Source organism: Sarcophilus harrisii, chromosome 5 (genome assembly GCF_902635505.1).
Source record: "Sarcophilus harrisii chromosome 5, mSarHar1.11, whole genome shotgun sequence".
Classification (NCBI taxonomy): Eukaryota; Metazoa; Chordata; class Mammalia; order Dasyuromorphia; family Dasyuridae; genus Sarcophilus; species Sarcophilus harrisii.
Genome location: NC_045430.1, coordinates 57,359,798 through 57,371,965, shown reverse-complemented (window position 1 = coordinate 57,371,965; position 12,168 = coordinate 57,359,798). Strand labels below are relative to the sequence as shown.

Sequence of the window (12,168 nt, the reverse complement as noted above, 5' to 3'; positions counted from 1 at the left end):
TGGCGCTCCATCCCGCCCCTGACTAGGCTTCGGTCTGTCGGATTAGGAGAGCCAGAGAGAGATGCCGACCAACTGCGCCGCGGCAGGCTGTGCAGCGACCTATAATAAGCACATCAACATCAGCTTCCACAGGTAACTGGTACCGGGAGGGAGGGACTGGGCGGCCAAAGCCGCTTCCGCCCGCCTTGGCTACCTGACCCAGCTGTGTCGGAGGCCTCCCATTCAGACCCGGGGGCATTAAGTGGGGTCCGTGGATACATTAAAGAGGAAGTGTGAGAGAAAATGGATGGGAGAAAAACGTCTTTTTACTAATGGAAATGTAGTGTTTCTATTAAAGAATTCTTTAAAATTACATCATTATTTGAAGGGATTCTTAGGCTTTACCAGCCTGGCTAAGAGGTCACAGAAAATCTTGGCCTGCTCCGATGTCCCACCCAAAGCCAGAGCAGAGTCTTCTCTCCCGTAGGGAATCAGAAGCTCCACGAGCGAAGAGTAGAGAAAAGAAAGGACGGTAGGAGAAAGAAGCAGAGAAGATAAGAGGAGTCAAGGTTCTGGCGACCAGACATGGTCGCAAAGCGAGGCTTCTTTCAGCTAAGTTGGACCAAAGAAATCTCTTAGATCTCCATCTGGAGAAACAATTGCTTTCCTATTTAAATTGGAAAATAACGTAATATGAAATTGAAATTAAAGTTTCTTCTAAGGGGTAGCAGGCAATGAAAACTGGTAGTGTTAACGAAATTTAGTTGTTTTATCACAAATCCAAAAGCAGGGGTTTAGAAAAGCAGACTCGATTCTCTGGCAGTTGTTTTAAAAGGAACAAAAATCCATCTTCCCTTTCTCCTGCATCTTCTTTATGCTTATTTCAATTACCATTTTTAAGAGGCACTTTCAAAAGAGCTGTGTGAGATTGGCTACTAAAAAAAGTTAACTTTTTGGGATGGGGGGGAGGTGTTTTACCACTCCCCACCCTGATTCCTGGGTCCTGGAACTTCTTTTGTAGCACTAACCACTTTTTTGAGATGCTGGGTAGAGAGAAATTGGACCTGTGATTTTATTAGCATAGGGAGTTCCCAATGAATAAACTTCTACTTAATGCTACAAGTAATATAAATAATAATCTCAGAGTCTTATGATGGTATTGAGAAGTCAAGTGACTTTATATAGACAATATGTGTCAGAGTTCATAGAACTTAAACCCAGCTCTTCCTGGATTCTGATTGAGGCTCTCCATACCCTACACCAAGCTGCTTCTGTTTTTCAATGGATGGGCCTCGAGTTAGGAGCATCCGAGTTCAAATTCAGCTTCACTAGCTGGGTATATATACATATATATATATATATATATATATATATATATATATATATATATGGTCTTTTAAAACCTCTTTGTTTCAGTTTTCTCATCTGTATTATGAGCAGGAAATGGCAAATCATTCCAGTATCTTTGCCAAGGAAACCCCAAATGGGGTCACAAAGAGTCTTACAGGAGTGAAAAGACAACAGATATTTAATAAAAATTTGTTGAATTGAATTTATTGAAATCGTTTTTATTCAAAATAAAAATTTAAAGAGAATCCTGATTGGTTCATTCAAGTTACAGTACTGTTCTTCATAATTTTAATTCAATAATTCTGAATACTTGAAAACTCTCTAGAAGAATGTGACTTAGTACATTTAAGACTGAGCTTGCTCCAGCCAAGAGCATAAATTGAAGGTAAATTGCTAATCTGTGTTGTGGGAGTTTCCACTTTAGTAGTTCCCTCTACTGAAGAAATCACAAAAATGTACCCCATCAGTATAGATAATCAAAAGATTTTGGGAAGATTGATTGTAGTTCATACTTGTCACTTGCCCAATACAATAGTTCCCTTGTGATTTTTAGTTTTAAAGGGTTGCCTGGTACTCCGAGAAATTAAATAACTTGCCCACCATAAAAGCTGGTGTCTTAAAAGAAAGGACTTGAACCAAGTTTTCTTTATTCCCAGGATAGCCCTCCATCCAATACCCTTCTGTGCTTCTCAATTTAAAAATTATCTCAGAATCTCTGTCATGATCTGTAAGACAATATTAGAGGAACCCAAATTAGATCCCAGGTCTAGCATTTATAATTTTAAATTAAGCTACAAAGACAACATTTTGGAAAATAATACACCTATAAGGAAAGAATTACTAATTATGGGAATTATTTATCTTTGAGACTTGTTTGATGGACTACATATAGTCATGAAGAACTCTTAGAAAACGACATTCAGCATTACTTAGATTACTATTAGACATTTAGGCTTTATTGTGATAATCATGAAATACTGGAATTGGAATCTTTGAAATTAGACTTCATTTTTGTCTTGGATCTGATTCTTTAAAAAGGAAAGAAAGTGGAAAATGCCTTCTAAACTTTTTGGTAAGGAAGAACTACTTCTAGAAACCTTGAGGTTTGCAAGGGAGTATTTGCAAAAAGTGAAAGAAGTGCTACCTTTAACCTTTTTTTTTGGGGGGGGGGCAATTAGGGCTAAGTGATTTGCACGGGTCAAGGCTACATTTGAACTCAAGTCTTCCAGACTCAAGAACTAGTGCGTTATCTGCACCATTTAGCTGCCTCTAGCTTTACTAAATTCTTGTTAGGAAATATAGGAATAGTGCGGACCGTGACAATAGCAGTTTTCCAGTAGGGATCCCTCTTCTTCATGATCTCTTAATGTCTCCAATATTTTTGCTCCTCAAATATAGCAGTGTCATTCATAATGATCAGCACTTCCCTTAAAGGGTACTCAAAAGTATAGTTGAAATCAAATTGATATATCTACATGTTGTTTCCCTGGTTTTCAAATCAATAATCTCTCCAATATCCTACTGATTTTTTTTCTGAATTCTGTAGAGATACCAGAAGACATCCCTTATGTGTGAATATAATTATGTTTGTCAATAAATTTTTACTGAGCACTCGCAAAATAAATAGCATAAGAACAGGATAGTTCCTTAATGGAATTTAAAATGTAATTGGTCCTATCAGTGATGTTTCTACTGTTTTATAAGACTCATACTTTTTACTGGAATAATCAATATTGACAAAGAATTGGTTTCAACAACTACAAATATTCAAATTAATTAGAAACTAAAATAACAAATTTTAGAGATTGAAGAATTTTTACCTAAATTTTCTTACCAAAATGAATGGTGGTCCAATTTACCTTCATCATTTAGCAAAAGTAGATGGCATTGCTAAATTATCTTAACATAATAATTTTATGTTCTTGAAAAATGAAAGTGATTAAAACAATTTTAGACTGGGGAAAAAAGTTACTTTTTTGTACATTATAGGTAGTCACTCATACTGATGTTACTATTTATTCACTCTTATGAAAATGAACATGAATTAATTTCATTTGAGTGTGTAAATCTCTTCACTATTAATAATTTTAGACAAATATTTAAATGTAATCAACATCAAATCATTTGTTTATTTTTAAATTATCTTTAAACACTAGGATTACCAGAAATGTTGCAATTTTTCCAAATCAGTTGGCATTTGAGATGTATGTTGTTCCTTAGGTTTCCCTTAGACCCCCAAAGAAGAAAGGAATGGGTTCGTCTGGTTAGGCGCAAAAATTTTGTGCCAGGGAAACACACTTTTCTTTGCTCAAAACACTTTGAAGCCTCCTGTTTTGATTTAACGGGACAAACAAGACGACTTAAAATGGATGCCGTACCAACAATTTTTGATTTCTGTACTCATCTAAAATCAATGGTAGGTGACATTCCTTCTCCCTCTTTTTTCTCTTCTCCTAAACTCCCCTTTTTGTCATCTGTTTGACAGAAAGTATCTTTTACCACAAGAAAGCAAGACTTATTTTGAATTCCATGTATGATCAAAAAAGTTGTCCTTGCTGTTGTTCATACATGTCAAATCTCATTTTTAGAGATAGAAGAGAAATTGAAAATTATGTAGATCAGAGCTGTCAAACAGAATAATGCATTCCTCAGGAATGTTCCTCAGCTGAAGGAACCAGATTAAAATGTAATTGAGAAATTATTTAACAAAATAAAAACACAATACAATATAGGAGTGGTTTCTGTTTGAGTTTGATCCAACTGATCCAGATAAACTTCATTTTATTAACAAGAATGCTGAAAACCTAGAAAATTAATCAAGTTTTAGGGATTTCAAATGGAGTTAAGTTGCCCACCTGACAGGTTCTTAATTTAAGATCAATGAAAAAAAAATTTTTTTTAAATATATGTTGACAACTGTATTTCAATATTTAAAAAATTTGCACACATTTAATTTATCGGATTGCTTGCTATCTTGGGGAGAAGGGAGGTAAAGGATGGAGGCAGAAACATTTCAAATAGTTTTACAGAAAAATGTTAAAAACAATAGTCTAAAACAAAGTTAAAAACAACTTCATTAGAATATCAGAGAAGTCCATCACACAAAAGATGTTGAAAACCCCTAGACTAAAAGAAGCATGAACAAGAGACTTCATCTCTCAGCTCTGTACATTTTCTCTGGCTTTTCTCCAAGCCCTCTCTTCTCCACTGTGATTTACTGACCTCCCTGACTTTGTCCCAATTAAAATCCCACCTCTTATAGGAAGCTTTTCCTAACCCCTCTTAATTCCAGTGCTTTCCTTTCTTAATTATTTCTTATTTATTTTATATATAGCTTGCTTTGCATGTGTTTGTATGCTTGTTGTTTCCCCCATTAGATTGTAAAGTTCTTGAAATCGGGGATTTTCATTTACCTCTTTTTGTATTCCCCAGGACTTAGCATATGGTACCTGGCAAATAGTAGGAACTTAATAACTGTTTATTGGATAGGTGAACTGACTTACAGCCAAGAACATTTTCCAACTTTCTAGATTTTTTTTCTTTGTATTTCATATTATTGGAAACAAGCCAATTGTTTTGAAATCATGTGATATATAGTTCTGTGATGTAATTTCACTTTGTTTTTTACTTGGGAAGCTATTTCTGTAGTAAAATGGGGAGGAAAAAAGCACTAAATTAAGAGAAAACATTACAGAATCATTAATAGATGTGTTACAGAATAAATAGGCCACTTCTAAGTGCAGTTGGAAACAAAATGTAATTAGGAAACATTTAACAACAACAAAAACCAAAAAAAAAAAAAAAACCCACAGTGTTAACATGTGGTTTTCTGGGTCTTTACGGGACCTGCCAGTTTAGTGGACTGTTTGACACTACAAATTTATCTTGTTTTTAAAAATTACAAAAAAATACCAGCATTTATGAATTCTTACCCAGCCTTTACTCTCCAAAATAATTAACAATTTGCCTTAGGAAGTATCTACTTCTTAATATATAGTACAGACAGTACAGAACAAGCAAATGCAGTTTTTGACCCTGAAGACCCAGTGATTTTGACAAGAAAAGAAAGAAATATTCAAAACTACCTGTCTAGACTAAAGATTGGACATACATTTTGTTCTCTGGAGTAGTTTCAAAGCCTAAAGGTGGATTGACAAAGATATGTATTCCTTCTGTGATTAGAAACAATGGACCGATTGCCTCCCCTGCACTGTATGTCCTGACTAAGTTGATGAAGGAGGTTTCCTCATAGAAAGTTTCCTACATCAATGAAATTTTAAGTCCAGCCAAAAAAATAAAAGGACACTTAAAGTTCAGGAAAATGGAACTTTGTTGTTTCGAGTTTCTTCTGTTCTCTAATACATCTGCTTCTCAAATTAATCTACTATTTCTCAGCTTTAGAAAAATTTAAAATATTTTAAAGTTTGTAATTCTGTATGCTATATTTTAAATATGCCAAATGATAATTTTTGAATAAATCAACAGAATACTTTGTTCCTGAGTTAATATAATCTTAGACTTTTTTTTTTCCTTTTCTTTTTCCTGAGGCAATTGGAGTTAACTGACTTGCCCGCAGTCACACAGCTAGGAAGTATTAAGTGTCTGAGGCCAGATTTGGATTTGAACTTAGGTCCTTCCAACTTCAGGGCCCATGCTCTATCCACTGTGCTATCTAACTGTCCCCTAAACTTAAACTTTAAGGCATATATGTATATATACTCATACAAAGATACCCATATATGTAAATATATGTATATATACATATATGTTGGTAAATGTTTACAGATACTTCTTCAAAATTCCATTTCCTCCAAAAAGAAAACTGGCTTTTTCCTTTTTCCATGAGTTAAAAACTTCAATCACTTGGTAATACCCACATTCAGTAAGTGAAAGGAGAAAGTGGAACCAAAGAATAAGATAGGAGAAGAAACAAAAAGTACATTGTCTTGGAAGCCAAGGGACAAGTTAGGATAGGTTGATGAACAATGAAATGCTACCAAGATCAAGACCAAGAAATCTGGAGGCAGGCTCCTGGGGACTTTCCAAAGAAATCTTTTAGGAGTAATGGAAACAGAAAACCTGACTCTCCTCACAAGGCCAACAAAGGAGTAAATCGGGAACAAGTGGTGAAACTGGATAAAGTTCATTAGTTAACAAATTAGAAGATAGGAAGTGTGGAAAATAAATGGGTGAGCAACATGGTAAAGTTTTTATGAAGAAAGTTTTGTTCTTCCAGAGATATTAATTTAACAATAAGACATTATTGTATAGGAATATGAACAACTTTGTGGTTTTATTACTATAGAAAACTCCTCTGTGAGGAAATGCTCCCTACTGATGTAGAGTCAACATCTTAGTTATTGACTGTTAGTCAATAATCATTTAATAAATGAATGAATAAATAAAGACAGTGAGCCTGCTGTGTATCAGGAATTGTGCTAAACTGGAACTACAAAAAAAGGCAAAATATAATCCCTGTTCTTGAGCTCACAATCTAATGGGGAGTTAACATTCCAGCAATGAGAGAGTATCAAGGAAAAGATGATTGACAGAGTCAGGAACTGCTTATGAAGGGTGAGGATTGAGAAAAGGCAATTAAGACATCTTTAGTAACTTTGGAGAGAACAGTTTCAATTAAATGATGAGATAAGCCAGACTGCAGAGGTAAAAGAGTGAAAGGAAAGAAGTTGCCAACCTTCTCAAGGAATTTATTCACAAAAGATAAAAGAAATATGAACAATAGCTAGTAGGGGATGAATGAACCAACTGAGAAAATTTTTTTGAGAATGGTGGAGGAATAGCATATTTGTAGGCCTCAAAGCAAACAGTTGACAAGGACTGATTGAAGTTAAGTGAGGAAGTAGAGATGATACAGGAAGCATTTTGCTGGAGAAGACAGTTTGGAATTGGAATATAGAATATAGAAGAGTTTGTCTTGGCATGGAGAAGGGACAACTTAGAGAGGTTAAGGAATAAATAGTGTTAGAAGGCATCTTGGTGACAGGAGATGAGAAGAAGGAAAGAAGGAGCTATAGGCAAATAGCCTCAAATTTCTTTTTTTAAATATATTTTTATTTTCAAAATACAAGCAAAGATAGTTTTCAGCATTCACCCTTATAAAACCTTGTATTCCAAATTTTTCTTCCTCCTTCCCTTCTCCCTTCCTAAACAGCAGTAAACATGTGTAATTTTTGTATATAAATTTCCACATTTATACTGCACAAGAAAAATCAGATCAAAAAGGGGGAAAAAGGAGAAAGAAAAAACAAACAACAAAAAAGGTGACAATACTATATCATGATCCACATTTAGTTCCTACAGTCCTCTTTCTGGATGCAGAAGGCTCTTTCCATCACAAGTCGTTTGGAATTGGCCTGAATCACCTCATTATTGAAAGGAGCCAAGTCCATCAGAATTGATCTTCATATAATCTTATCATTGCTGTGTACCATGTTGTCTTGGTTCTACTAATTTCACTTAGCATCGGCTCATGTAAGTCTCTCCGTGTCTTTCTGAAATCATCCTGCTGATCCTTATTTCATAACATTCATATACCATAACTTATTCAGCCATTCCTCAGCTGATGGCAATTCACTCAGTTTCTAGTTCCTTGCCACAACAGAAAGCTGCTACAAACATTTTTGCACATGTGGGTCCTTTTTCCTTTTTTATAACTCTTTGGGATACAGACCCAGTAAATATACTGCTGTATCAAAGGGTATGCACAGCTTGATAGCCCTTTGGACATAATTCCAAATTATTCTCCAGAATCAGTTCACAACTTCACCAACAATACATTAGTGTCCCAGTTTTCCCACATCCCCTCCAATATCTATCATTATCTTTTCCTGTCATAGTGTCTCAGAGTTGTCTTAATTTGCATTTCTCTAAAGGTGATTTAGAACATTTTTCATGTGACTAAAATTAGCCTCAATTTCTTCAGTAAAATATGAGAAAATAGGGAAGGAGAAGCCATGGAAGGTTTGGGGAGAGATGAAAGAGTTTAGAAGAGTCATTTAGTTAATTAAGGATGTATAAAAGGATTGCCTTGGCAATGGTGAGGGCTTAGTTGAAGATATATAGTGCTCTCAGCATGGTGTTTTTGATTTTCTCTAGCTTCATTCTGTATAATTTGTAGAACTGGCAAAAGCACTGAGAGTGTAAGTGACTTGCCTGGGGTTACAGAGCACCATGGTACAAATCAAAGGTGGATTTGTACCCACAAAACTTTCAAGTTTAACTGTGGTACCTGGAGATCAATCAACATAATTCATAGACAAAAGCCTAAAGGAAATAAGAAGGAAATAGAATCAAGAACACAAGGAAAGGAACTGATTCTCCCTCAGACTAAAAGGAAAAGAAAACATAATTGAGAGTATTCATATATTTGAAGAGGTCTGTGCTGCTTTTCTCAAGTTATTAGTTAGGTTTGTATATGGTTATGAAGTTTACTAAACTTAAACTAATTTTTAATAATCATAACATTTAAAATATTCCTAACATTATTTTTATACACATATCATATGGGTCCATGTATTTACAAGAAAAATTAAGAGATTAAGTGGTTTGCCTAAAATCTCATTGAATTAATGGGTAATACAAGATTAGATGTTTGAGTATCAGCTTCTTTTCATTATATAAAATGTGTCCTTTCAGTGCAATGTACACCTTTTCATGAGGTAGCTTAGAATTATTTCATTATAAAACAGAGCAATTTTACTTTCAATTTATGAAATTATAATTCATGTGTAATACTCTTCATTTCATTCTGTTCAGAAATCCAAGTCAAGAAACCTTCCAAAGAAAAACCCTTGCATCCCAACAGGACCATCCAATTCAAAATCCAGTGTTAGCTGTCAGCAAGTTCTGCTTGAACACAGTTATGCCTTTAGAAACCCCACAGAAGCAAAAAAGAGGATATTTCAACTGGAGAAAAAGATAGCGAGCTTAAGAAGAAAGATGAAGAATTGTTTGCAGAAAGAACGGAGAGAAACCCTGAGATGGTTTAAAACCACATGCTTGGTGAAAAGTTTAGAAGCAAGTAACATTTTGTTCAGAGGCACATCAGAACACATCTTACCAAATGCCTTAAACGATCTTTCATTACAAAACTTCAAAATCCTTGTACTAGATCAGCGAGATCAAATATTACAAATTTTCTAAAATAAAGACAGCCCCAACCATGGAGCCTACTTTTGATATTAGCCAAAACTGAATTCTGTGCCTAGCCTTCACTAGATTCAGAAGTAAAAGTTATTTATTGAAATTATATTAAAAATTATGCCCTTAGCATAGTTTTACTTGAAATAGCATAATTCTTTAGGTAAAAGACTTTTACTTATTTTCATGGAAATACAGTAAACTTTATATGAAAACTTCATTTTACCATAAGCACAAGTGCCTTACAACAAGGAATATTCACTCTAGGTGAAAATTTTCCTACATTAAGAAATCTTATGTTTACAAATTAATTTATTGGAGAGTTGTTTGTTTTTTTTTTTTTTTTTGTTTTGTTTTTAAGAACCTGTTTTTGAAGGAATGGTCTGTGGCAAGTAATACTTTTAGGTCATTTCACAGGCTTACTTTCTGTCATAAAAGAAATTTTCCTTGTTGAACTTTGTTGGAGGAGGGCTTTTATATCTAAAAATGATGCTGAAATACATAAATTAAATGTAACTTTGGAAAAATGGTGTCAATGACATGGCAATATATGGTGAATTTATTACAATGCGTTTACCTTTTTTCTTGTCTGTAAAACATGATATCTCGTGGAAATACTAGACTTGCAGTGATTTTTATACTAACTTAAATGTTAAGTATTATTTGGATGTGAAGTGCCATTAAGTCCATCAGATGAGAAGAGACCAAGCATACCTCAAATCTGCTCAAATAGGTACTTTGGCACCTTGAGTCCCCATCACACATCCATACACACAGACACAAGGTTGTAAAATAGCAGCATTGAGTCCATTGCTTATTTTTGCCCAGATTACTAAATAAGTAGATATCAGTGTTTTGTCATAACATGCTTTTTAGTTTTATGCTTTCGTGAATTTTTAATGTGTATTAGGATATCAAAGTTGTTTATAAAGTATTTATTTTACTACTTACATAAGTACTCAGTTTAGGGCATAGCCTGATGCAAAGATGTACTTAGCTTTGTAATGTCTTGTTAATTATAATTGTTTTAAGGTTTAATCAATTTATAGATCATTAAATCAATATATAAATTAAATCAGTAGTTCACATGAGGATTCGTTTCCTCTACTATAATTTTTTGTAGGGCTGTATCAACACTAGCATTACATGTGGAAAAATAGGATTTTAATGATTCTTTTCTAAAATAAACCTATATAGAGAATACTCTTAAAAACTGGTTAATTGAATCATTCAAAGGGTTTGCCATATTTCATAAATTATATTTATTCATGTTTTATATTTCAGATATATGTGAACAAAATGAAAAAGTTCATTAACTATTCAGTATCTTAATCTTCATTCAAATGTACAATTGTGAATAGTGAGGGTTTTTTTTTTTTATGATACTTGTTTACATTCTAGGAACCATAAAGAGCTCTAATTTAATTTTTCATGAAAATTAGTTCTCTATGGTGGAAAATAGTTATCTGCTCACTCAGACAAAATGTATACTACTGGGAAGAAAATTATGTCCCCTCAGAATTTGTTTGCCAAGTATGATACTTTTATGTAGCAATGCCCAAAATTTAGGCAAAATATTAGCTCCTTGAGAGCAAGGGCTGCTGTTTTCCTTTCTGTATGCACAATATCCTGCACATAAGTGAGCACTTAATAAAAATCTATTGACTTAAATTTGTAGTACCTAACATCAGTATGTTTTTCATTATCTTCCAAGAAGGTAGATGTGACAAATGCAAAAGAAATGCATCTTACCAGGCACTTTTCAGAAATACTTGTGGAAAAACTTGTAAATACTGAAAAACTTTAATCTTTTACATAAATATTGTCCAGTGTTAACATGTTAGGCATAATGTTTTGGTCAGGTGCCATTTTAATTTTTTTTTCATCAGTTTGCCATTAGCAAAAATAATTGTTTCCCAGCTTAATATTTCTAGCAAAAATGATCACATATCCATCTAAACATAATGTGTATCTTTAAAAAATATTTGCTCACAATCACAGAAAAACCAAAGTTTCTGATTCCAGGTAACTGCAGTGGCTATAAAATTGTTAGCAATATCTCTGGAGAAACATAACACTATAATTACCGAGCATTAAAACTTTTTGAAAAGATAACCTAATACTGTGCATTATGTTTGTTTGTTTTTCCCTCCACTTGGGATTTGTCTCTAGAATTTCCATTTCTACAATGCAACTCAGATATTGCATGTTGCTATGTAATTGTTTTATTATCTCAAAATCAAACATTGGCTGCATCACCACCTCAAATCAGTTTCATTAACAAGTCTTTGATCAGAAATAGTTCAAGTACTGTTCAGTTCTGCACACATATATTGTATCTAGGATATACTGTAACCTATTTAACATGTATAGGACTGCTTGCCATCTGAGGGAGGGGGTGGAGGGAGAGAGGGGAAAAATCGGAACAGAAGTGAATGCAAGGGATAATGTTCTAAAAAATTACCCTGGCATGGGTTCTGTCAATAAAAAGTTATTAAAAAAAAAAAAAAAAGAAAGAAAGTTCAAGTTTTGTACTTCAGAAAATCTGTGATTTCATCAATGCAAGTACTAATTTCATGAATCAGTTTCTACACCTTTCTAAATCATTTTCACCAGGTGCTCTGATCCAAAAACTTCCCTTGTGGCTAATCTCTAGATGATGGTTCAAGAACTGGATTT

General features: G+C 33.9%; 2 protein-coding genes across 2 annotated transcripts in view; both read left to right on the top strand.

Moving 5' to 3' along the window:
* Positions 1 to 25: 25 nt before the first annotated feature.
* TMEM19 (transmembrane protein 19) overlaps positions 26 to 12,168 on the top strand; it is a 57,958-nt gene continuing 45,815 nt past the window's right edge. The window contains exon 1 of the mRNA XM_031938975.1: positions 26 to 132. The gene's annotated coding sequence lies outside the window, so the exon portion shown is untranslated. The remainder of the gene's footprint in view (positions 133 to 12,168) is intronic.
* THAP2 (THAP domain containing 2) lies at positions 40 to 11,894 on the top strand. Its single transcript, XM_003770936.4, has 3 exons — positions 40 to 132; positions 3,550 to 3,745; positions 9,106 to 11,894. Exons 1-3 carry the CDS (start codon positions 62 to 64, stop codon positions 9,490 to 9,492), a joined length of 654 nt encoding a protein of 217 aa, XP_003770984.1. The 5' UTR covers positions 40 to 61; the 3' UTR covers positions 9,493 to 11,894.

Coding starts and splice junctions, on each gene's coding strand:
- THAP2 (XM_003770936.4), top strand. CDS start 62: ATGCCGACCAACTGCGCCGCGGCAGGCTGTGCAGCGACCTATAATAAG. Junction 133..3,549: donor ATCAACATCAGCTTCCACAG/GTAACTGGTACC, acceptor GTTGTTCCTTAG/GTTTCCCTTAGACCCCCAAA. Junction 3,746..9,105: donor GTACTCATCTAAAATCAATG/GTAGGTGACATT, acceptor CATTCTGTTCAG/AAATCCAAGTCAAGAAACCT.